General features: G+C 43.1%; 1 protein-coding gene across 1 annotated transcript; it reads right to left on the reverse strand.

Annotated features, from left to right (window-relative positions):
* Nucleotides 1-4,040: 4,040 nt before the first annotated feature.
* ier5l (immediate early response 5-like) lies at nucleotides 4,041-6,921 on the reverse strand. The gene is made up of 2 exons (XM_068705668.1): nucleotides 6,700-6,921; nucleotides 4,041-6,564 (listed from the first exon to the last, which is right to left on the reverse strand). Exon 2 carries the CDS (start codon nucleotides 6,454-6,456, stop codon nucleotides 5,563-5,565), a length of 894 nt encoding a protein of 297 aa, XP_068561769.1. The 5' UTR covers nucleotides 6,457-6,564; nucleotides 6,700-6,921; the 3' UTR covers nucleotides 4,041-5,562.
* Between the last annotated feature and the right edge of the window lie 18,669 nt (nucleotides 6,922-25,590).

A 25,590-nucleotide genomic window follows, 5' to 3' on the forward strand; every position in this document is an offset into this window, starting at 1 on the left:
AGATGACCACGACTCCTGTGGTGGATGAAGGCCTACTCAGAAAGTGACTTCACCCATATGTGATCTCACTCGGAACTGAAGTGAACAATGGGCTGTGATTCTGTGCTGGGTTGGGGGTACGACTCTGAGGGAAAAGGCTGAATCTGTTGGGCTCGTTTAGAGGAATGTTTGGAATGGGACAGCTGCGTCGACCCGTTCCCACATGTCTGGGCTTGAAATGGGAGGCAGCTGAATACTTAAGAGGGTAGAAAGCAGTTGTGGAAAGTAACTAAGTACATTTAATAAGTACTGTACTTAAGTACAATTCTGAAGTACTTGTATTCCCATTTGATGTTACTTTCTACTTCATTTCCGATAGAAATATTGTACTTTTACTGCACTATATATATACAAACTGTATGTGACCAACCAACAACGACAGTAAATCCTAAAGGTTCACATTAATGCAGCAGTTATATTCTTAAAATAACATTCACAGGGCCGTTTTATTTTTTGTGAACGTTTAAGTACATACAGAAGATAATACTTACGTACCTTTACTGGTGATGGTGTTTTTTTTATATATGGTTGCATTGAGGAAAGACTGGATATGTTTCTACTCCACTATTGAATCAGCTATTGATCTATTCAGGACAGTCCAGTAATCAATAAGTTCAACGCTTTATTGTAAAAAGACTGAAAGGCACGAAAGCCCCAAATGGACTCATTAGGAAATAGATACATAAATGAATCATTGAGTAAAAATTCTCTTTTTTTTTATAAATGACATATTAAATCCCCATCATTTCTATGTTCAGTGTGCGAGTAACACTGTGACCTAATTAGTTATCATGATATGCAAATACGATACAGCAGTGTGTCTCCAATATGCAAATAATAACATAACCTAGTTTTCAATATGCAATATGCTAATTCATATTCAAAGGGGGCGTGGTCTGTTTATTTGAATATGGTTTGTCTTTTTCATTGATATGCAGCCGTTCTTATGCACAACAGGCGTGGTCTGTTTGTGCACAGCTACAAGAGGGATTTAAATCAAATCCTTTGCATTTGGTTGGACTGTGCCTCCACACACACCTTTAACTGTAAATAGGGGAGTGGCCAATGTGTTCAGACCACGCCCCCAGGAGGCCCCAGGTGTCCAAACAGTGGAGTTACTGTACAGCTTCTGGGTCTGCCACATGATGCCAGCACATGTCCAGCCCTTGTTTATTTCATTAGGTCCTAAAAGTTCTAAAATATCCAGTTATTTTTCTTCCTCCGTTCGTGTGAAGGAGAACAAGGATGGACTGAGGGCTGGGAGGTGGGGTCAAAGGAAACGACAGTGTTTGGAGTGATTCTTTCAACAATCCTAAATATGTATTACAGCTACTTACTAGAGTAATTGTGTGTTTTATGTTCCAATCCACACACAAATACCGAGCTTCCAGTCTGAGCATGTCAAACAATGCACACAACACAATCTGTATAAAAATGTGATATTGTATATGCATGTTTTTAACTTTACGGATTTGATCAGGCTTTCTGTGTATACAAATCAAAGCTGGAGAGACTAGCGCGTTAGCGTAGCTATGATGCTAACTGGCACTATGAACTACACAGGCCGGGAGGAGGGCTGCTGTTCCCCTCTGGTTGTATAGAAGTCTAGTCTAAAATGACTCTACTTGTCTCTTGATTTATTCCCTCAGTAAACATTGTAAACATGAGTTCATGGTCTCAATCTCTAGTTTAAGTCTTCTTCACTACAGCATGATGTTCATTCAGTAAATACGCTACAGCTCAGTGACGCTGTAGGTTTCTTTGTTTGTAGTTTGATATTCAGTAGCAGAAAAATACCAGCTTGGTTTACAGGGAAAACCAAAACTGGCTAAAAAAAGAGTGAGTTTTGAAATGTGTCCTGATGAGCCTGAACCTGGTCTGCATCAGAACCCCCAACCCCCCCACAGACCTCTGTGCAACCTGGCTGACCTGTACGATCTCTGCTGCCAGTCTGCCTCCCCCTCCCAGAACACCTCTTCTCCACCAACCCCCTCTTCTGTTGTCACATTTGGCCCCTCCCCCTTTGCCCCCCCCCACACACACACACACACATACACACGCATCAACCCCCTGTCCTGACAAAGCATGCCTCCCTCCCCCCTCCCTCTGTTTTCTTCCTCCCAGCTACACCAACAACACTAGTCACACGCTCTCCCACTCGTCCCACATCACACCGAGTGATTGGTCAAATAAACAAGAGTCATGCTTCACGTCTACAGGTATTCATCTATTTCATTTTACTAGATCCACAGATCTTAAAATGTAGCTTTTGGATATCTGAGTTTTTGTGTGTAATATTATTTTTCACACTATGTATTATGAATATATTTCAACATAATCAAACCAAAATAAATTACAACATGGGCAGAAAAATCCTAAATGCAGATGTAGATGACAAATAGAGAAGATCAATAAAAAATTACTGATACCAAACAGGACATCAAAGGCTTTGTGTGTGTGTGTGTGTGTGTGTGTGTGTGTGTGTGTGTGTGTGTGTGTGTGTGTGTGTGTGTGTGTGTCTTTCCCAGTCCAGAGGGAGGAGCTCTGTGTACGTGCTCATTGTCCACACCATTTGTGAGTGCAGCACAGAGCCTGAACCGTGGTTTGTTTCCGTCATCTTTTTGTTGATCCTCTATGTTGAAGCAGAGGTGTTGTGTCTTCATGCAGTAGGTAGATGTGCTCTGTACATAATCAATCAAACACTCCTCTGCAGCCTGTCTCTGTGTCATTACACCATGCATCGTTCACGTTGCCTCATTCCTTCCATTACACCATACCTACTGCAAGCTACTATGGGTAGCGGGAGCTGGAAATAGCCCACAGAGCTGGAGGAGCAGCGATGGTGTGATGTGTTAGGGTAAAAACGGAGAAATGAGCCAGCCAGGAAGAGGAGGAGGATGAAAGAGAGGAGGAGGAGGAGGAGGGTCAGCCTGTGGTGGCTCTGCTCTGGATACACAGCCCTGCTGATATCTCATTCATTGATTTTAAAGAACACCACCAAGTGGCACAGAGCAGAGATAACAGGACTCAGAGTTGAGCTCGGTCTCACGTGGTGCAGGTAGTCCTTTACTTGTTGTGTGCACAGATCATTTGTTAGGAAAGATACAATAAACATGAACAACATGAAAACATCTATCGTAGTGTTTATAGCGGATAATTAAATCACGGCCCACTTACTATCTGTCATCATGTGACCCAATGTAATGTTGAACATATGAGTAGAACATATACAACATGCACACTCCATCCATTGAGGAAGACCATGACGTGCAGCTGAGAGCCCAGAAAAAAAGAACTTAGTTCTTCAGATTCCTTCTTTTGATCAAACTACTGTTTCCTCTTTCTAAGGGTTTACACTCGTTACTAATGACTTTATTCATGTTCAATCACTTAATAATGGTTCATAATTCATTAATAGCAATGACTTTTAGGTTGCCAGATTTGTAAAAATATCACATGGACTCAATCCATTTACAATAACAACTTGTTAAAGCAACAGTTTGACATTTTGAGGAATATGCGTCTTTGCTTTCTGCCGTAGACTTAGTTGAATAGATCAGCACTCTCATATCTGTCTTCAGAACTAAGACATAGTCTGGATCATAATTTAGTTTTTAGACTGTTTCCAGTCTTTGTGCTAAGCTAAGCTAAGATTCTGCTAGATGTAGCTTCTTATTTAATGATATTAGAGTGATATCGATCTTTCCTTTTGACCTGTACGGCAGACTTGATGGATTACTGTAAAAAGTCTTTTATTATTTACATGTATTATTATATATAGCTTATAATAAAGTGAGACACCAGTCACCCTTTAGTGTTGACATGTATTTCCATACTTTGTGTTAGTAAATAAAAGGAAACCACACCAGTGTGCCTGATGTAATGAGCATGGAAGTGTTTCCAGTAAATCTATATGTATATATTGCAGAGTGTGTGACCCTGGTCAGTATTCAATCAGAACAAACGGCTCCACAAAACCACAACAGCCAAATGTACGCTTTTCATTTTTTATTAAGATTATACATTTTTAACAAATATTCATTTTCTGGAACAGTTTTACCCGGTGATATACAATTTAGTAAGCACAAAAATACAAGAATAACAACAAAATATGTAGAGAATGGCTGAATACTCTCTTTATTTTGGTACACGTAGTGCTCATAAAGCTAATGCGTGGATTCTCAGGTTATGGCTAAATCAAGAGTTTTCCTTTTTAAAACAAAAGGACTAAGATCAATATTTCACAAAACAAATTAAACTCACAAAACCAAGACATGTTGGAATTATGAATTAGTGTGAAGGCTTCGAGCAACAACCATGATTAAGAGGAGGGGGGACCACCATCACGTTCACTGGCTCTCACTGGGAGAGACTGTTCCAGGGAGTGTTGGAGCACCTTAAGTGATGGTTCAGAGTCTGTGTACCTGGAAGTGTTTAGGAGGGAGTCTCGCTTCACACCACAACAATCTGTTCTTCCAAAAGGCTCCTCGGCCCAGAACAGGAGAGACGTCCGGTCCCGTTCTGTTCGTTACAATAGTTAGCAGTGGGGTGCATTTCATTTAAGGCAACGGAAGTCAATCCATTTCATCACAGAAGTGTCATCTGCAGACAGTTTCTCCTGTTCTGACCACAGGAGCGCCTGTACAGACTCACTGCGTGTGACATCAACTCTCTCATCTCCCGTCTCTTTTAAATGCTCACTTTTTAAATAGCTTTTCTTTTTCCTGCAAAAATAAAGTTGATTTTGACCGTGTAGGGGAGACGTTCAGTTGTAATGCCTCCATATCCTCCAATCAGAAACAGGTGTGGGTGATGTCACAGTGCACACCAATGAACCACACTGTTAATGTTAACATGTGAGCTATAATTCTTAGTATGTGAAATGCCATCCAATGCTCAGAGGTAAAGGTTCTGAATTCCTCTCAGTGTTTTACATATAATGAACAATCAAGTCAGTTATAGATTACAGTTTGGCCAATTGTGATGTTTTGACACTTTGAGTGTTATACGTTTATGAATAATGAATTACCAAACAGTTACATGTGCTCCTGACAGGCTGCTGTTGGTGGACTGACCCTACACATGAGACTGTGCGTAACACTGATTTCACCAAGTACACGTTCTGCTGCAGCACTCTGTGGCACAGAGAGAGGACAGTTCTCCCAGTGAACTGCCAACGTTCCCCCCGTGGTTCCTTTTATATTCTGTAACGTTCCAAAAACTTGTTCACAGAACATCCCCGGGAGGTTGTAGTAAGCGTTCCGTCACGGACGCGTTACTCTGGGAACGTTCACTAAGTCTTGCGTGTTCATTTGGAAAACACAGAACATTTGCTGAAGTTGCACAGGCGACATGCTCACATGAGAACATGTTGTAAACGTCCTGCAGAACATGGGAACGACACTTTGTTATCAGGAACATTCTCCTGAGTTTGGCCGAGCGTTCCCCAACAATCTCGTCTGGGTTTAGTTTAGTACTTCATGTTATAACTGACCCGGTGTCTCCTAAAATAAAGGGTTTGGTTCAAAATGCCACAATCGCTCGGGTCCATGCCCCCAGACTGGCCAGGACCTGTTTGCTACAGATCTGTTCCAAGTCCGCCTGCCTGCTCAGCAGCCCTGAAAACCCCGAGCCGAAGATGGAAATCAGGTTGGAGATGTTGGACGTGTCCGTGTAGTCTAGGTTGGAGTAGGAGCAGTCCTCGCGTTTCGCCCGTTTGCGAGCAGCTGTAAAGTCCGATACTTCCTCAACGTCGGATATACAACAGCCGAACTCAACCTTCCGCTTCTTGGCAGAGGACTGCGTGCCCTGACCGAACTGGAGCGCATCACAGCAGCAGTCCTGGTGGAGGTAGCCGTTCTCCACGGTGGTCACCACATGCGTGTCCAAATCTAGCACCGTGGTCTTGTTGCAGTGCGTGCTGCTGCTTGCAGGAAGCTGGTCACAGTGGGACACAGGGGAAGCCTCCATGCAGCAGCTCCGGTAGTAGGAGGGATCCGGTTCCCGGCTCCCGTCCTCGAGGGAAGAGCAGCCGAAAAGAGCGCTCGCTGTCCGGGCGTGCGCTGCCGGCTGCGCCGCGCCTCGGTGGCACGCAGAGCCGCACAGACTCGCCTCTTCGCCGCAGCAAGCTGCCCGCGTCTGCTCCTCATCGTCGGCGTCCTCTGCGTCCAGATCCAGCGGATTGAGCTCCTGGATCTCGTTGCAGACCGTCATCACCTCCTCGTACTGCTGCATCCTATAGATCTCCGCGTATTTCTCCTTGATGTAGACCTGCCTGGCATTCCTCAGCACATAGGACACCAGCAGGTTTTTGTGCAGCTTGATGCCCCCTCTCTGCGTCCTGGAGTTGTGGATCTTCATCAGGGAAATGGAGATCAGACTTTGCGCGTCCACTGCGCATTCCATGGTGTTGATCATTATGATGTTTCCCCAGTCCACCTCCAGCTCCTCTCCGGGAGACGAACCCCGACTCTCAGCCTTCTCAACGGGAGTCGTTTTGTTCGAGGAGAAAGGTTTAAGTCAGCTCTGTGGAGAAACATTGGACACAATGATCCGCCTCTCTCTGAAAGCAAGCAATTATTTGCAGATGGTCTGAAACCAGAACACATATATAGTCAAGACGGAGGGCCCGCCCCTCTTCAGGAAGAGCCAATCAGATACCTGGGGTCTTTTGAGTGGCAGACTGGCGCGCTGGAAATATGTCGTTCTCGACCAATCAGCGTCAGGCGGTTCCTCTGTACTATTCAAATTCCACCCAGGTTGTCTAACAGGAATGTCTTCATTTCAGCTGCTCATCGATGGGACTTCCAGAAAACCAGTTAGTTAAACCAACCGAGAGACACAAAAGTAATCACAGATTATTGTTAGTGTTCAAAGGACAAATGTAACCTTTTAGACCAAGAAAGCTGAACTTCATTTTGTCTCCAAACTTTTTAAGACAGACTCGACAAGAAACAAAATAAGTAGAAGAACAAAAACCAAAACATGTACATTGTAAATGATCAAGCCTCATAGGGCTAAAAGGAAGATGTGCATTGGAAAAATAGTCCTTATGAAGCCAATAAATCATTGTTTTCAATACAGTACAGTGTATACATATATGGATCCATGTACAAACAGACTGTCAGTCAAAATGTGGTGGACTTGTTGAAGTCACCCTGTGATGAAGACATGCTCAGTCATATGGCACATTAGCACCATAACAAGAGACAGTGTCACAAACTAAGACGTGGAGGGAAACACCCGGTTGTGAGATTGCTGCCTCCACCTGAGTACAATGGAGGTAAATGTTACCTCATTTGTGGCGCTCACAGTATTGGAAAATTACATTTAAAAAAAAAGCAGTGGTGTCTTTACGGACACGTTGTCCTGGTGACTGTGGATAGTCCACAGCCCTCACTGTCAACGTTTTTCATTGGAATTTCTTTCTAGCAAAGAGAGAGTCCCAATGAAATTATTAAATTATTAACTTGTCCATTCCAATCCACCTCCATTGTATTTGGGTGGAGGCAGAAATCACAGGGACAAATGTCCACAGTATTTGTTTTGAGAGTGAGAAGTTTCATTGATGGATGCATACATACAAGCGGACCTGCATGACTGAGACCTGTGTTCATTAGTGCTTCCAATGGCTCCACAAATTCTTCCAACTGCACAAGATTCCACACTAAAAATCCAAACTTATCCTGCTACATAATGAGAGTGTTTCTTGTCCACAGCTAGTCAGAGTTTCTACAAAGGCTCCACGTTAACTTGTGTCATGGTGGCACTTTGAGGATAAAGTTTAAAGCTACAATAATGGAGATTTTCAAAGGCTCACATGACTGGATTGCTTGTTGTGACGAAACCCACTGACATTATTACCCAACTGCAGTTATTTTGGGGCCAACAGCTTCACAGACTTGGTTTGCTCTCAGGTTGTCATAGCGTCGCTTCTAGCAGAAGCAAGCAGCCGTTTTCAGAGAAAAACCTCTAAAAAGCCACCGTCCACTTCCCTCTCAGCACCATGAGGTGACCTCATACATGGCTCCACATGATCAGAAACGTTGCTCTGGTCCAATCCCAATCTCCACACTCACGTACTCTCATACTTTGAGTCTCTCTCACACTTTCCGTAAGTCCATATTTCTGCAGACTTTGCCTGAGGGAATTACCCACAATTCATAGCAATGTGACGTTAAACTCGGGGTTACCAGAGGAAGTACGGAGACGTAAAATAAGATAAACAAAATGGACGGCACATTTATGTTCAGCCTGGAATATTACGTTTACACAAAAACATTTGGGAATAAAAATGGAACATGAAATCACATGAAATCACATGAGATCACATGAGATCAGAGGAATGGATAAAATAAATACCCACAATTGTACATAATATTTTTTGATGTTGTCATGGTAACGTGATATGTTCCATCAGAGTGCTCTCCCATTCGTATTAAAACCAGTCTTTCACACTCGTTTACCAGAGAGTTCAGGGTTTAAGGCCTCCGGGGTCACTGGGATTGGGCCTCTGAGTCTGCTGGATGTGTGAGTGTGAATTCTGCCTTCGTTCCTTTCATACAAAACAGTAAAGCGGCATGCCGGCACAGTCCTGCCTTGAACAGGGGATTCTGACGCTTACATTCGTTTTCTGATCAATAGAAGTTAATCATTACAGCCCTATAGACAACTGTTGGCATATCCTTTACAAACACAACGTTGACATGCTTCATCTTGCTTTTGCACCTGATCCGTTTAGTACAGATAAAAAGAACTTGGGTCAGTTTGACCGGATTGTACGGTTTGTTTGGGCTGGTGTGAAAGCTGTCAATGGAACCCAAGTGTGGACCAAACAACCAAACCAAGACCGTCTGAAAGGTGGGTCTCTCTGCTTCCAAGCAGACTCTGGTACAGTCTTGTCTCTCCCTGTTATTGTCATTATTCATTGTCATCTTGCAGTCTTATGATACTAATAATGCTTATCATCAGTTAATTCCTTGTGAGCTCTTTGTGACAGCAGAGTATGCTTATATGTCAGAGGCATTAGAGTGCTGCATAAACGGATAAACTGTTGGTCCTGATGATGCAGGAGGACAACTGTCCAGTCAATGAGCTACCTTTCAGTCTGTATGACTGTATACAGACTGTCATCTTGGTTGTTTGGTGCGGATCAGATGAACCCAACTACACGTGTGAAAGCCAAAAATGAGTTAATGCAGTTTTAAATCGAAATGTGTTTTTGGTACATTGACAGGTATTTCAGCCTGTATCAGTCGGCAATGGTGGTTTCCCCAGACTGCACCATCTGACTGAAGTAAGATGGCAGTGAGCAGGAAACCCAAACCCTCAGCTTCAAAACAACAGACGCGGACACTATGTCAGTGTTGTTGTTTTTTTACAAAAGATATGGCAGCATCATAAGAGTCACAGGGAGGTATCCAGCATAAGCAAAGACAACAAGTCTCACATGACATCAAAGAATGAATACTCATAACTCTTGTTGTCAGTAAACATAAGGGGTGTAACCATTGATAGATATATCGATTCAATGATCAATGACTCAACATCGTCAATGCAAAGTGAAAACATCATACATAACGTCATCTTCAACATATGTCTTTATTGTGAAACTCCGTCCTACAGCGTCCAGTAATGAAAGTGTCAAATCATGTTTTAGTTGCTTCTTATGAGTTGATTTAAATGTAACTGACTGAGTTAAATGGAAACAGGATTTTGTCATGTTGATCACAGGCACCTGCATTTAATCAAATTGAAATTGTATCGTTGCAGACTGTGTGATATCAACCAATATCATATTGCTGACCAAATAAATCTACATAATATCATATTGTGATGAAACTTGTGATTTACTCCCCTTGTAAACATGTTGCAATAATATCTGATATAACAATACAATTTATTGAAATGTATAATAATATTAATGTTGTTATTGACACGGCAGCTGAATGTGTGGACTGAATAAAGGATAGTATTAATAAAAGAAAACACTTGTTTTCTTATATAGTATATAGTATACTTCAGTCAGTCACATATAGCAGCATGGCAGCAGTGCAGTGGCCTCTACAGGTTTGATCACAGGATCAAATGTTTGCCATGTGAGTGCAATAACCTGTGTTGAACCTGTAGAGGCCAGTGCAGCACTAGTTTTCTGCCCTTTGTGATTAGTGTTTTGTTACTGTTTCCAAATTCTCCTTTTGAGGTGGGACATTGCTTCTACAGTCGTCAACAAGGTATTTATTCTCCATACAATACAAAGCAGAATTCATGAGAACCGGCACCTCTGACGGGATAAGACAAAGACCAGGCTGAGGGATGGCTGAAGGGCAGCTGGTTGTATTGTTTTCTATGAATGATGAATGTATGATGCAGAGCAGGACACACACTCATCTTTTCTTCCAGAGGAGGTAGCTGTTTGCAAAGCGGAGCACAGCCCAGAGGTTTCCTTCAGTTTAATATAAAGATCAGCGCTCACCAGATGAAGGCTGGAGCTGATATTCAACATATAAGTGAGAGCATCCCCACGCTGAAATGTGTGTGACTTATTGATTTCTCGAGGAAAGCTTTCAGTAAGGAACCCTCTTCAAAAATATGTTTTCAACCATTGAATGACACAATTAGTAAAAAACAAAAAGCCCACCATTTCAAGTGCAGTAAGTCAAAAAAAATACAACGACAACAACAAAAGAACACATGACAACACATTAATGGAAATACACAAGATCCATCAAATGTGCAGGAACACATGGTAATAATACATAAATACACAATGGTATCATATATATGAGATTTATACATCCAACCCAATCTTGAGCAAGTTTTATTTTTATTGGAACTACTTTCTACCAAAGGAATAGATCCTAAGAACGGTCTGTGTGCTCATTCTAGAGCTGGAGTCAAGAAATGGTTAGCCTAGCTTAGCATAAAGACTGAAAGCAGAGGGAAACAGCTAGCCTGGCTCTGTCCAAAGTTAAAAAATACACCTACCAACACATCTGAAGCTCATCAATTAACACGTTCTTACTAACACAGGCTCCGCCCTCTACTGGCCTCTACTGGGTAGTACTCTCTTCCAATCACAAACACGAATTCACTCATTGAAAATTTGTAAAAGCATAGCCGGTCTAGGGCGTGCCTACCCGAATATGCGTAGACCTCCCAGTATATAAGGCAGCACACATCACTGCCTGTTATCCATTTCTCTTCAGTGAACAGCATTTTACCCACTCACTGCCAAACTCCATGGATGGAGTTGCCGCCGCCAGAACCTCATCCCTGCCCATCATGTTCCGGCTTTATTGTCGGCATGGATCTTCACGACGCCTGAGTGCGTTAGCACAGACTACACAGAGAGCGGTGTTCAGCAGCCGCGAGGGCGACTGTGACTCATGGAAGAGAAGGGTCCAATCAGACGATCGGCGGCTCGATCCCCGGCTCTACAGTCCATGTCCATGTACGCTTGGGCACTTAACCCCAAATTGCTCCCGTAGGCTATTCCTGCGGTGTATGAATGGGTGTAAATGTTAGATAGTCCTGATGGGGACCTTGCATGGCAGCTCCTGTCATCAGTGTATGAATGGGTGTGAATGGGTGAATGATGACATGTAGTGTTAAAGAGCTTTGAGTGGTCGGAAGACTAGAAAAGAGAAATACAAGTACAGTCCATTTACGAGCCTGATGTGTGGACATGCCACTTCAACCGGTGAGCGACTGTGGCACGAGGGTTTTCTTTTATTCAACGAACTTATCATCATGGTTTCAAACGGCCCAATGCCTGGGGCCTGCCTGGGGAGAGCAGTTGGTGGTGTGTGGCCACCGGCGGAGGATCGTCGCATCAATCTCCAGCGCTTCAGACCCCTAATATGGGGGAGACACGTGTTGGGGAGGACAGACAACCTCAACATGGTAGCCAACATCAACAGGCAGGGCAGAGTTTGGACTGCTGCGCTGTTGAGGACAGCGGAGAGCCTCTGGTTGTGGGCCAACTTCATGCCTAGAGGTGTACCACTGAATCAAGTGGAAAGCAGAAGTGGGTCTGTTGTCACGACACCCATTGCCTGCTATGGTTCTCCCCGGCACGGAGGACGATCCACCCCTGGGGGTGGACGCAATTGCACACATACCATGGCCAAAAAAGTTGCTTCACGCCTTTTCGACATTCTACCTTGTCCCTCTTCTGCTGCGAAGGGTGAGGCAGGAGCAGTTGTTGGTCATTCTGGTAGCCCCAGGGTTAAATTACAATTCCCCAGTTCCAGGGCTTCTTTCTGCAATAAGCCCACTCTGGGCCATCCTCTCCAGGCTTGTCTCCTGAGAGGGACCGCCTAGGAGGGCTGGGCTGTCTGTTCAGATTGTGCAGACCATCCAGAAGGCAAAAACATGATCCATCATCAAAGTGTCAGGGTTCCAACACTAGTGCGAGGAAAAGAGGCTAGCTCTTCTGTCCTGTGCAGTTGGGTATATTCTCTCCTTTTTTGGTGGATAGAGGGCTGTTTCATGCCACTGTTAAAGTGTATGTAGCAGCTATTTCTTCCTGACACCCAGTGATGCGTGCCTCCTCCCCCCTGCCATTGGTGCTCGATGCCCTGGTGAAGGGTCCCTTTCAGCCTCTGGAGTGCTCGTCTCTGAAGGTACTGTCATTAAAGACAGCTTTACTGCTGACACTGAATTTAGAAGAGAGTTTGTGAACTAACTGCCCTGTTGAAGTACCTCAGTTGCTTGCTGTTTTGTTGTGACCGCAGTGAGGCTACCCTCAGACCAAAATCTTTATTGTTCCCAAGAGCTTAAGGAGTTCTTTCGGGTTGAGGGTTATACAGCTGGATGCAAAGTTACATCTACTTTGCCCACTTTCTGCGTTGTCATGTTATGTTGAAAGCACAGCCCCATCTGACACACTGAACAGCTGTTTGTGTGCATTGGGGACGGTGTGGTTGATAAAGCCCAATCCAACGTCTGGCGGGAGGGCTTTGTGAGTGTATCACCCAAGCCTATAGGCTTGTTCGTTCATACAGTTCTATCTCTTGGTTCTTTTGTAGGGTCGGTGCTTGCTGGAACGACAGAGGACTGGTGAGAAGAATGGGGTGTGTTTCTGTTGTGTTGTGTCTGCCCCCCCCCCCCTCTGGGCATGAAACGTCTACATGTCCCCATGCTTTTTGATGAACCAGGGAATGTGGTGTGCAGGGTGTCTAACGCGGGTCTTTTTGACCCCTACAGGGTCATGGCTTTACCCAGTTCAGTTACTCACTATCTGGGTTGGCTGGCATCTCCTACCTCTCCGCTGTGGCGGCCTAGGTGATGTTGCGACAGGGTTTGCACTCATCTGGCTCCACACACTGTACCCATACAGTCTAGCAGAGAGCAGAGCCTTTGTGATTTAGAACAAAGGTTATGCTATTGTAACCCTAGCTCAATAAGAACAGGTGGCTCCCTCTACCAAGGGGAACCTGCTATTCCTACGTCGCTTGCTGAAGAAGTTGTGGGGTAACAGGCAGCAGTGTGTGCTGATTTATATACTGTGTGCTTCACATGTATTCAGGCAGGCAAGCCCTGATTGATGGGCTGTGATAGAGCACATTTTCAGTGTGCGAATGCATGCTCATGACTGGAGGAGAGTATTACCCCTAGAGTCCAGTAGAGGGCTGTGCTTTTAGATTTAGGGTTACAAGTTTGTTATACCTCATTCTTCAAGAAACAGTTCCAACATATCACTTTAAACCACTAATTGACTCTACTGTTCTGTTAGTGTACAGAACAAGAAAAGCAGCGGAGGATTACTTTCGGTTCCCTACCGCCCTACAAAGAAGAACAGTTTCAAAAGCTCCAAAACCTGGTGAGGGCTGGTTGTCTAATGAACCTAACTCAACAGCGTCCCCGCAGAACTTTACACAGAACGTTACAAATGTTTGGATAGGCGAGGGAGAACGAGGCTCTGCTGGGAGCATCAGTCCATCCGCTGTGACATTCAGGAAGCTAAATGGACCGGCCCATCGTCACATAGATCCTCAGAGAAAAGAGAGCTCTCATTCTTCATTATTAGAGAAACACAAGTATTATAAATGCAAACAACAACATATGGCTGGAGCTGAAACACCCCTGTTGAGAAAAAGTTCAGCTACCGCTCCCACTGAGAAATTGAGCTAAACCATGAGGCAATCTAGCTCCAAAGGTCACTGTATTGATCTGTATTATTCCAACAAGCCACTGCGTCCTTATTCAACTTACTACAACTTTCCAAGCTCGCTGGGTTACTGCGATCAGAAGAGACGATTGTGCCACTTTCAAACTTCTCTGTGGGAGCACCTATGTCTGCTGTCTTCACTTTAAGAAGGAGGAGTTTCAACTCCGAAAGGATAAGACGTCTTAAAAAGGAGGTTGTTCCTTTGTCTGGAACGACTGGGAAAAAAGCCAAAAACGTCTGGTGTCAGGAGAACGTTACCCCGGGCGGTGCAGCTGCCGCCCCTAACCCTGACCATGACTGTGGTTTATCGCCTCCACCTGGTCAGTTTAAGGCCTCCCAGTGAGAGTCAATAACACTAACATTCTGGAGCTGGAGTGCAGGCTGACAAAGGGTTTTAACTGAGCATATGTGGTCAGTGGTATTTTCATTTTAATTTAAGGAAAAGACACACAGACACTGTTCCATTTTCTTTGTATACAATAATAAAAAAACTGTTAGGCAGCATTTTTGACATACAACTAATAAATAAATATAAATATATAAATATAATACATTCATCAGTGGGCCATAGGCTCCGTCAGCATTGGGCTACCTCCTTTGGCGATGCATAGTGACTAACAGACTTTTCTTTAAATGAAAATCTTTGAGATTACTTTACACTCAACAATGCATAAACTGCATAGAAGACTGCTTACCTCAAACAGAAAGAATTCTATAAAGAACACAAGTACAATAACAAGCAGTAGTAATACGCAGCAAGGTTGAGCGATGAATAAACAGTCTAAACAAACTAGTTTGTACATCTAGATGACCAACATAGTCAAGGAGAGGGCAGAAAGACGTTTACTCTTGTCCCCACTCTGTCAGATAGCACATATGCTACTCAGTGTCTGGACTTGAAAACACATCCATGTAGTTAATGTAATAGAACATCAAGCTGCTGCCTCATCCCTCCAGACCCTCTGACTGGTGTTAGGTGCTCATCCTCAGCAACAGAGTCAGTATCTGAGTTATTCCTTTTGTGTACTTTTATCTTGTATTTGTGTACTTTTATCTTGTATATTGTTTGTTATCGTACTGCCGCTGGCTGGCTGAGGGCTCTTAATCTCTTTATCTCATCTTTATTTCACTTCCACTAGTCCAAACAGTGAGATTTCAGCTGGGTCAAAAACGTTACTATCTGGGCTGGCACCAAGCTGAGGTGCATCTCATCATCTATTCATATTACTTGCTGCTCTTGTGTTTTACTCTATATCTTGTGTGCTCTGTCCACTGTGCTGCTGTGATCCTGTGAATTTCCCCACTGCCGCACTAATAAAGGATTATGTTATCTTATCTTATCGGGATGCACAATGAGCCCACACGGATAAACAGACACGGTCCACATGTCAGAAAACAGTTTTGTTTTCTCAGGCTCTTTTCATTGGGTGTGGGGCGTTCCTCTAAGAATGAGGGCTGATAGGGCTTTTTGCTGAGGACTTACCACTTACTGTCAGATCATGAGACACCGTTATGCTCTCAAAGTGGCACTGCTGCCCCGAGTCAGGCATGAACTCAACAGGAAGCTGAGGCATTCTGTAGCATTTGGATGTTTCATAGTTTTCTTAGTAGCCTCAAGAGGGCACTGGTATAACAAAACAGATGCAACGGGCACAGTTCCAAATATAATTTGGACTCTGTGGTGAGTTCCTAAAGTCCATAAAGAATCTTACAAATCCCTCGCTGTATCCAAATATCTCTCAATTTGTCCCCAACAGGCACCACACCCATGTCAGGAAGGGGCCCTACACCACCAGAATAAATCAGGGTTTATACCAATTATAGAAGTGTCAGGTCCAATGCCAACTGGCTTCTGGTGTTGAAGGCATTGAAAACGAAACAAAATGCTGAAGATCTGGCACCATGGGTTCAATAAGAGAGCAAGTAAATCTGCTCTACAACATGTATGTACATGTTCTTATCATAATTACTGAGGCTGTAATTGACTAGCAGCTATATTGTGTGTGTTTTTAATAGCACTGACAACTGCAACTGTGAGAGAGTTGATTTAACTGCAGATGTTTGGAATAACATTCTACGGTTTACTCACCTGAATATAAGGTGGATTTGACACCTGACTCCCTTCAATGTTCACCATCACCATCTCATCAACAGACTCCTGGATCCCCTGTTAAAATAGAACAAGGACTGTTAAGTTGTGTACTTGAAAATGCCTCCAATTCCTCATAAACTTAAACCAATCATAACCTAGTTTTGATTGCTGACCTGGGTCCCAGGTCTATGCCAAGTCTGCAGACTGTCTGTGCACCAAACATGTGATGGCCCCATCTAGTAGTCACTGCAACATGCGCTTTGATAAAGAAGCCCCCCGAATGGTTCCACGGGGCTCTCCCTGCAGCACAGGGACAAGATGTGGACCGTATCCCCACAGCAACCTCGGCAGCCCTCAATGTGATCTGTTCAGGGAAGTTCAAAGACAAAACTAAACAGATTTTTACAACCAAGAAGATTAGATATAAGATAGATTTGTATATGTTGTATATGTTTATTTATGTGCTCTCACAATCTTGTACATTGTATTCATTATCTGTGATTACTTTTCCACACATGTTCCTCGTTTTAGCAGGGACTTCTTTTAATGGTGTATCTCGTCTGTTGTACACGTTGTTGGTATGCAACATGCAACAGACGAGGTTCTTCTGCTTCCGGATACATGCAGAGTGTATTATGGTCGTGACAATAAATGACGATAAATTAATCTTGAATGTTTTCTAGATTGAAAGTCAGTAACAGATCAACCTGAGATCAAGAAGTACTCAGAAACATTGTGGAGTAATTCTTTGATTACTTACAACCTCAGACAGCAACAACAGCAAACTGGAAATGGTATGAACATGGGAACCTTTGAGGTAATGTGTCTGCATGTATAGTGTATATTCAATTATCAATGCATGATTATTTAACACAAATTCACAGTAAACTACACAGTAGCATGTAATTAAAGCGTCTCTGTTTGTGGTAGCATGTGTGTGAGCCTCGCCCTGAATGAACCACTCTCTTGATCATGGTATCTCCGGCCAGGTAAGTCTTTAAATATTTACAGTCAGTTGACCCATCTTTAGATAAGATGATTAATTGGTGCAGCTTTAATTTCAATAATATCTCCTGTCAGTAAGCACCAGCACAATGCTAGCTCAAACCCAAGGCTCAGTGAGTGTTACTAACTAATATCAGCCACTCTATTGAACCACAACCCTGGTGCAGCACGGCACAAGCTGAAGACAGGCAGGACCGGGATGAATACATTATTAGTAGGAGAACTGCAGTATCAGCAGGTGGAGTTTTAATGATGGCGAGCTTTAGTAATGGCCAATCACATCTGCTCCTTTAATCCCCTTTGAAGGAGTAAATGTACCCAGCCTGAGAATCCTGCTCACGCTGCCATTTAGCAGTCGCTGCATGCTCTGCCACACCCTGGTGGTCCGAATGCAACGCACTGAACCTTTCAACCTGTGTCAGTCAGTTTTAATTTCCATCACGTCACATGTGAACAAATGAGTCCAACACTATGGATTTCATCCAGCAGAAAACATGCATTGTAAACCATATTTTTAAAATATTTTTCTCCCTCGCTTTATGCCAGCAAGCTTCTGTCTCTGGCTTCGAGTGTGGCTGTTTGGATCAGCTTCAGACACTTTTGATTTCACACGTTGTACAAATTAGTTTTGAATGAGCATCCTACTAAGTTGTGAAATATATTATTGTTGAAAACCAACCATTAATCATGAAAAGGCCAAAACCAACAATGCTGATACTTTCTGACTTCCCTCCCTGTCTGTTGTCCATTGGTTCCTACTGAAGATGTAAAAGCAACTCACAATGTACTTTAACTTCTTTAAATGGCCCAGTAATCACCTGAAAGAGCAGCTCACTGTAATGCATTAGCAAATGGGACTCAGGAGAAATAGAGCGTTTGTTGGGGACTATTTTCAGCAGCGGATGAATCCACATGTGTTGCTCTGGTGAGTGTTTGAGTCAGCAGGACGGTGTGTGTGGGACCGAGTCTGAATAAAGTACAGTGTGTGTGTTGATGGTGATGAAGGAACATGTCACCAGAGCAACAGTGAGGCTCATTGATGTGTTGTAATACTAACAATGAAGCTTGATGGTATTGTTTTGGTGGTATTTGTCTTTTTGTGAGATTTTCTACTAAAAGTGAAACATTGTACTTGAAAGGAAATCTGTGCTTCATTCCAACTTTGGTTGTATTTTTGTAGCTCTGGCAACCAGCTATAAAATAAAAGCAACTGCAGAGATCTGGGACTGCACCGACATCCCTCACCAGAAGCATTCAACGATGTTTTTATTTGTATTTTGAATTCTATTCTATTGATAGCAGCGTGACTCTATAACAATGGTTCAAACATTTGTTAACGCTAGTTAATGATGTGCTAACATACTCTGCCAATGTTAGCTTCACAGGTTTTTAGGTAGAAACATAACGTTTTAGAAACTCCTATCTCAATATCACATCGTTTAACCATGACGAGCTTCACATCCACTACACCAGCCTGAAACCACCATGAGGGTCTGTGAGCAGAGCTGCTGGTCTGAGGCTGACGCTACGCTATAACTGGCCAGTCTGCATGCGAGGGAGGGACTTAGTGAAGGGTCGTTGTAACAACTTTGACTTTTCCTTTTGGTTTATGACCAAATACCGTTAAGAACATTCCTAAGAAACTCAGCTGTACTTTGACTTTAGTGCTAATCAACTAACTTTAGCATGCTAACATGCTAACGTAAGGTGACCTTATTAAAACCTATAACTGTTAGTCATCAATATGTTAACATTATTAACAATATGTCATTGTAGGCATTTTAGCATGTTGAGATTAGCATTTAGCTCAAAACGCGAGCCACAATACAGCCACACAGATCTGCTAGCATGGCTGTAGATTCTAATGTTACATTATCAAAACAAAACCAGAGAGAGAGGAGTACTGGACTACAAGTTAGGTGAACAGAAACCTGACTTTTGTAAATGAACATTGTGATACTAGAGAGGAGTTCTATCTCTCTAGAAATTCATATTCAAAATCAAGAAATCTTAAAACTATTGAGATGAAAGCAGGCATGGATGTTCAAGGTCAACAGATATCTGTATCTCAGCATCTCTCTGTATTACATGTTGAGTGGATTCCTGTTCAGTGGATGAACGGTGTTCATGTTAATGACCCCGTGTTCTTTGTGGGATGAACACTGCACACTAGCGTTCTACTGTCTGAGCCTTTGTCTTCCTCTATCTCCGTCTGCTGTCCATGTTCTAGTCCAGCATCTCTCCTCCCACCATCACACTCTACTGAACCCTAGTTTGTCCTTGCCGTCTCCCTGTCCTCTTGTTGAGAGACTTCTATTCCTTAAATAAAAACTGCTGCCAATAGAAAGACAATCTGTTTTCTTTCCCTTTTGTTTCTGTCTGGGTCCTGCTGTTTCGCTCTGCAGCCTCTCCCCTCCCTCCCTATACCCCCCCCCCCCTTCATCTTCCTCTCCTCCCCCCTCCCTCTGCTTTTGCTGGCTCTGCTCTCGTCCTCGCCTCCTCCCCCCTCAGCTCCTCCAGCCCTCCGTCTTCCCTCTGGAGAATAGGGGTCACTGCACAAATGATTACTCAGACCCCTGTCGCCATGGCAATGCTGCCACGTACCGGGCGCCGGGCGTGCATGGAGCGCAGCGAAGACGCCGATTAGTAAGCTGGCGATGGAGGAAGCGAGCGCGGCCTTTGTGTTGCTCCGCTTTGCCTCCTTTTCTTTCAAATAGCTCGTGTTCTCTGTGTGTGCAGCCCTGGGAGGAGCTCCAGCTTTGTCTCCTTCTCTCGCTCCTTCTGGGTCTGAATGAGGACTGCTGTCGGTTTGTTTCAGCAGAAATGGTTTTAACGATTTTTAACAACTAATTATTCTCGTTCTGTAACAAACATCTTGCTCATCGTCCTAATTGTAGGCTCTCGTTTTTCCACTTGTCTGCAGTGGGAGCTATCGAACTGTAAAAAAAACCAACATATTTTCTCACTTACTCCCGTGGTATCTAACCATGCAGACGTTTTGGACTTCATTTGGGCATGTTTTGAGTTTTCTGCCCCCACCTCTTCTAGTTTGTCTAAGTGTACTATGATAGAAGGAGGTAAACAGTGGAGGGCCTCATAACACAACTGAAAATAGTAAAATGATGTACAGCGGAAGGGAAAATGTGATAAAACTTCTGCCACATTTCTTAATTTGTTCACTTCTATTTAGTTTTGACAAATTAAACAATCTAAAGACTCCAAAATATGACCCTTCATGGATTTTAATGCAACAGATTTTATCAGTCACTTTCTACTTTGTTTGGTGTATTATCAGAGATTGTTCCCTTTTATTGTTTAATGTGTTGATCTGTCTACCTGAAAAAGACACACTACTCCGTTTCCATATATAAACTCGTATGTTCACTACGTTACACTGAGCGTCTTCACTACGCCAGAGTTTTCAAGCACCGAAAACGGAGGAGTTTGAAAACTCCAGGTAGCGTCATTGTGTGGACGGACGAAAACGGATAAGTTTAGAAACGATGATGTAGACAATGACGTAGTTCACTACTTGATTGGTTCTTAGCAGTCATGACGTGTCCTTCCCTGATTCGTCCCACCTATATCACGTGACCGGAAATCTTAAACAACAATATTGATTACCGATCGACTACCAGGTTAATTTAACATGACAACTGATTACAGGTGTTGCTGACCTTGTTGTCTTTACTAGCAGCTGTTGTTCAGTTAAAGTCTGCATTATTACGGAGGAAGCAGCTGTTAATGGAGCGATCAGTGAGCGGCGTGACCAGCGGAGGTATCAGACCTACAGAGACGTCTGAAGTCACGGTTAGCGGCTTTAGGGAGGGTGATGGACACAAAACGGAGGACTTTCCTTATTCATGCTCATTTTGTTCTGCACAACTATTGTGAAGTCCACACACATAAACTATAGAGGAACAAAAGCAGTAATGCTCTCCAGTAGGACAGACTTCAGCCTCCAGCAGAGCTACGAGAGGACAGAAAGAGAGACAGAGAGAGAGAGACAGAGAGAGAGAGAGACAGAGATAGACAGAGAGAGACAGAGAGCGAGAGAGACAGAGACAAAGCGAGAGACAGAGAGAGAGAGAGAAAGAGAGAGACAGACAGAGAGAGAGAGAGAGAGACAGAGACAGACAGAGAGAGAGACAGAGACAGACAGAGAGACAGAGATAGACAGAGAGAGAGACAGAGACAGACAGAGAGAGAGACAGAGATAGACAGAGAGAGAGAGGGGGGGGGGGAGAGAGAGAGAGAGAAACTGGAGCCAGCAGTCTGGAACGAGCATGACAGAATTTGAATTATAGAAGCAGCAAAGAGGAGAGGGAGCGGGGGAGGGTGTTTCTGTGTGTGTGTGTGTGTGTGTGTGTGTGTGTGTGTGTGTGTGTGTGGGGGGGGGGGGGGGCAGTGATGAGGAGGAAGAGTGTAAGACCTAAATGTATTCAGTAACATATGCAGTGTAACACTGATATTGTGGTTCAAAACTCTCAAACCACATTGTGAAAATACTGAACACAAAATGTAGTCCAAATAACAAGAAATATTGGCTCTGCTAACCATAGCATGCTGATAAGCTTACAACTGAATTGTTAATATGTTGATGTTCACCATCTTAGTTTAGCATGTTAGCTTGCTAATTAGTACTAAACACATTACTGCTGAGGCTGATGGGAAAGTCATTCATTGTGCAGGTATTTGGTCATAAACCAAAGTATTGGATGAATTGAAATGTTGACCTGATGATGGCGCTAGATGAAAAGTCAAAGCATTTATTACACTTCTTTGACTACTCGTCATGAATGCGTGAACCAAATTTCATGTCAATCCATCCAATAGTCACATTTCCAACTTAACCAAAAATGTCAACCTCATGGTGGTGCTGGAGGAAAAGTCACGGAATCCCTAAAGTCTGTAGGATTCATCCTCTGGGGACCTTGAATGTCTTCATGGCAATCCATAGTTGTTTCAGTCCAGACCAAAGTTGTAGACCAACTAATTGACATTGCCATCCCCAGAGACACACGCCTACGTGACTACAAAGCTAAAAAATACCCCACGAAGATCCAACGCGTCCTCACACACCTCGTCAAATACAGACGGCTGGTCAGAGTGTGACACCAAGGCACGGAGGCTCTCTTTAGTGTCTGTATGAGACACAACCGGCTTTCAACTGACTCCAATGTAAACCTGCCCTCGTCATTGTTAGATACCTAACTGACGTAGTATAAAGAGTAAGACGGTCCACACAGGGCAGGCGTTAAGGAAGGTGGATGGGTCAAACAAACCTGATGACGTATGAATGATACAACAAGTCATTTAGTGTGCAATGAGAACACCTTTCTTTCTTTTTGCATGTCATTTGTACGCCATGTAATCTACTGACTGCAATATAAACGTGTCCACGTAACTATGACAAACCCAGGACTTACTCCCAGGAGAACAGTGTCGCAATGTGTTTTAAATAACGATGCAGCGTTAAGTGACACGTGAAAAGCCCAAAAACATGCTGATAACACACTGAAACGTTGTGCTATATATCCGTATGTGATTGGGTTGAACAAACACACTTTCACTGTCCTGTGCTTGTCCAGTGCAAAACTAAAAGTACATTTTGTCACATGACTCCTTAGTCCCTTTGTCGTGACTTGAGTTGTTAGTCAGTCAAGTTAAAGTCAACCACGCTCTTTTTCAAAACCTTACAAAGTGGTTTGGTTGCCTAAACCTGATTCCCAGGAACCTAAAGCTGTTCACTTGCTCCACCTCAGCTCCATTGATGCAGACAGCGGTGTGAGACTTCACCTCCTTTTTTCTCAAATCAACAATCACCTCCGGATTCATAATATTGAGAAAACGGATGGTGGTCAAAACAATGAGAACCTATTTGCAATAAACTGGTATTAGCCTTTAAAGCTGTTTAGCCAGTAGAGGTGGTGTGTGTTTGGTTTCAACGATATCATTAAAGATACTGTATGTTTTAATACAGAGCCTCTCTCTTTAGCTTCTTCAGAGACAGATGTGGATTGAGAAGTGAAGTGGTAAACTACTGGATTTTCTCCCCTTCGGTCTTTCCACGTTACTGTTTAACTCTCCCTTGTCTCACACTATCTGTCCCCATGAAGTCAACCCTGACAGCACAGCAGGACAGATCATACGCTTGTTCTGTTTTGGGTATTTATTGGTATACAGTCAGCGTCAGTAACACCCTGCAACGCACACAGAAGCCCATCAAACTGCTATGAGTTGACTAGCTTCCCCTCCCAAAGCTATCGCCTCACAGAACACTTTCACACAGTCAGAGAGAGAGAGGACGTGAGGTGTGTGTGTGTGTGTGTGTGTGTGTGTGTGTGTATGTGTGTGTGTGTGTGTGTTGGAGGGGAGGGAACATTCCAGAGAAGTTATAGACAAAAAGAGAAACTGAGAGGGACAGACATCATTGTAATGACTGCATGCAACTCGATACTCCTGCATACTGAATATTCCCCCTGAGGGCTTTTTCCATTACCCCAGAACGGTGCAGTCGTTTAGCTGATCCAGCCCAGCTTTTCCTCTCTTTCTTTCTTTCTTTTTTCACTCCCTCCCTACCTCTTCTTTGCTGTTTTTTTCACATACACATTGTGCAAATGTAACCTTTTGCAAGCCCCAACTCCCCCCGCTCCCCATCCCCAGGAAGCTGGCTAGCCACTTTGCTGCCAAGAAATATGAAATGCTGGCAGGCTGCCCGTTTCATCTGCAAGCACACAGCGGAAAAGAGAGGGAGGGCTGGAAGCAGCAGGAGATGGAGGGAGGGAGTGGAGGTGACACAGAGGAGAAGGAAATGCTGAAGCTGTGCTTGCCACGAGGAAGAAAAAAGGAATCAAAAGCAGAGCAGAGAGAAAGAGAGCTGCAGAGAGATAAGGATGGATTCTACTTGCATGAAAAGGAGCCACATTACTGACTGAAGATGAATCATGTGGAACATTTTGTTAGCAGCAGCAAACCCCAGCCTCTGATGAGCACACAGCACACACAGGAACCACATTCTGCTCTACTGCTCAGGCCATAATCATAACAATGTAGCACATTTTCAAGAAATGCACATCAGAATGTTATTAGAGGAAAATTGGTATATGGACTGTACTCGTATATCTCTAGTGGTGGAGCATATCTTATACCTGCTTTGAGTCTGTTACTGCTGAAATACATAATACCAAACACCAGGTTGTCTTTAAGTATTTAACTTTGCAGTTCCATTGTAGAGAATCATCCAGAAAACAACTTCTATATATACTACAAAACCTCCTAAAGCTTTCCAAATATACATACGAGTCCAACCTGAAGGATAGGGAACTACGTACAGGCAACGTTAAAGTACTACTTTGGTAGAACTGTAGTTCCCTACCAGGGACCTGCGGTCAGGGGAGGCCTCCCCAACAAATGATCCTAAAATAAAATAAAATAAATATTTCTCTACTGATCTGTGCTATAAATGTAATTTCTGTATGATTCCAATCATTTCAAGCATTTTTATAATCATAATCTCTGAATTATCTCATGTTCTGTTCAAACAGAGGAGACAGTGAGGTGAGACAGTGACCAGCTGTTCCTCACCTCAGATTGTGAATCCCTCACAAACTGGGTTGAGATCGTGTCTTTTTCTGTCTCATTGTTTGTCACCACTGTAATATCTGTAGACTCCTTTATTATATGTCCTTTCTTTACATAGCATAGGTAATGTATTTGACATCTGTGTAGACAGAGATAGGCAAAAATACATCAAAATGTATTTTGATACAAAATACAAAATACCCCTCAAATAAATGTATTAAAATAAAATACAAAATACTGGTGCAAGAAAATGTAACAAAATACAATACATGTATTTTGTATTTAAAATATAGGAAATACTTTTTTCTGGATTTTCTGTTTTCTCACAATTTGGTATAGCAGAGCATTCAGGTTTTGGATATATATATATATATATATATATATATATATATATATATATATATATATATATATATATATATATATATGTACACAAAGCTCTGGTGAACCCCACAAAAAGGAAGAACAGTCACAGAAGAATGTGAGTGTAACTAAGCAAAGCTATTAAAAGACAACAACTTGATTGATTATGTATATATATATATATTTGTTAATGGGACTTAACAGCCCATAAACTTTGGCTTTGTATCAACAAGAAAATATTCATCACATATGAATAGCATCACACATTAGGCCTACGTATACTATAAAAGCAAAATATAGAATTAAAACCAGTTGTTCACAGGTAAAGAGCCTA

The sequence above is a fragment of the Cebidichthys violaceus genome, unplaced genomic scaffold, assembly GCF_023349555.1.
Source record: "Cebidichthys violaceus isolate CVI_PGR_0920_01 unplaced genomic scaffold, fCebVio1.0.p SCAF_12, whole genome shotgun sequence".
NCBI lineage: Eukaryota > Metazoa > Chordata > Actinopteri > Perciformes > Stichaeidae > Cebidichthys > Cebidichthys violaceus.

What these genes read in the sequence shown, in the direction of transcription:
- ier5l (XM_068705668.1), bottom strand. Translation starts at nt 6,456, where the DNA reads ATGATCAACACCATGGAATGCGCAGTGGACGCGCAAAGTCTGATCTCC.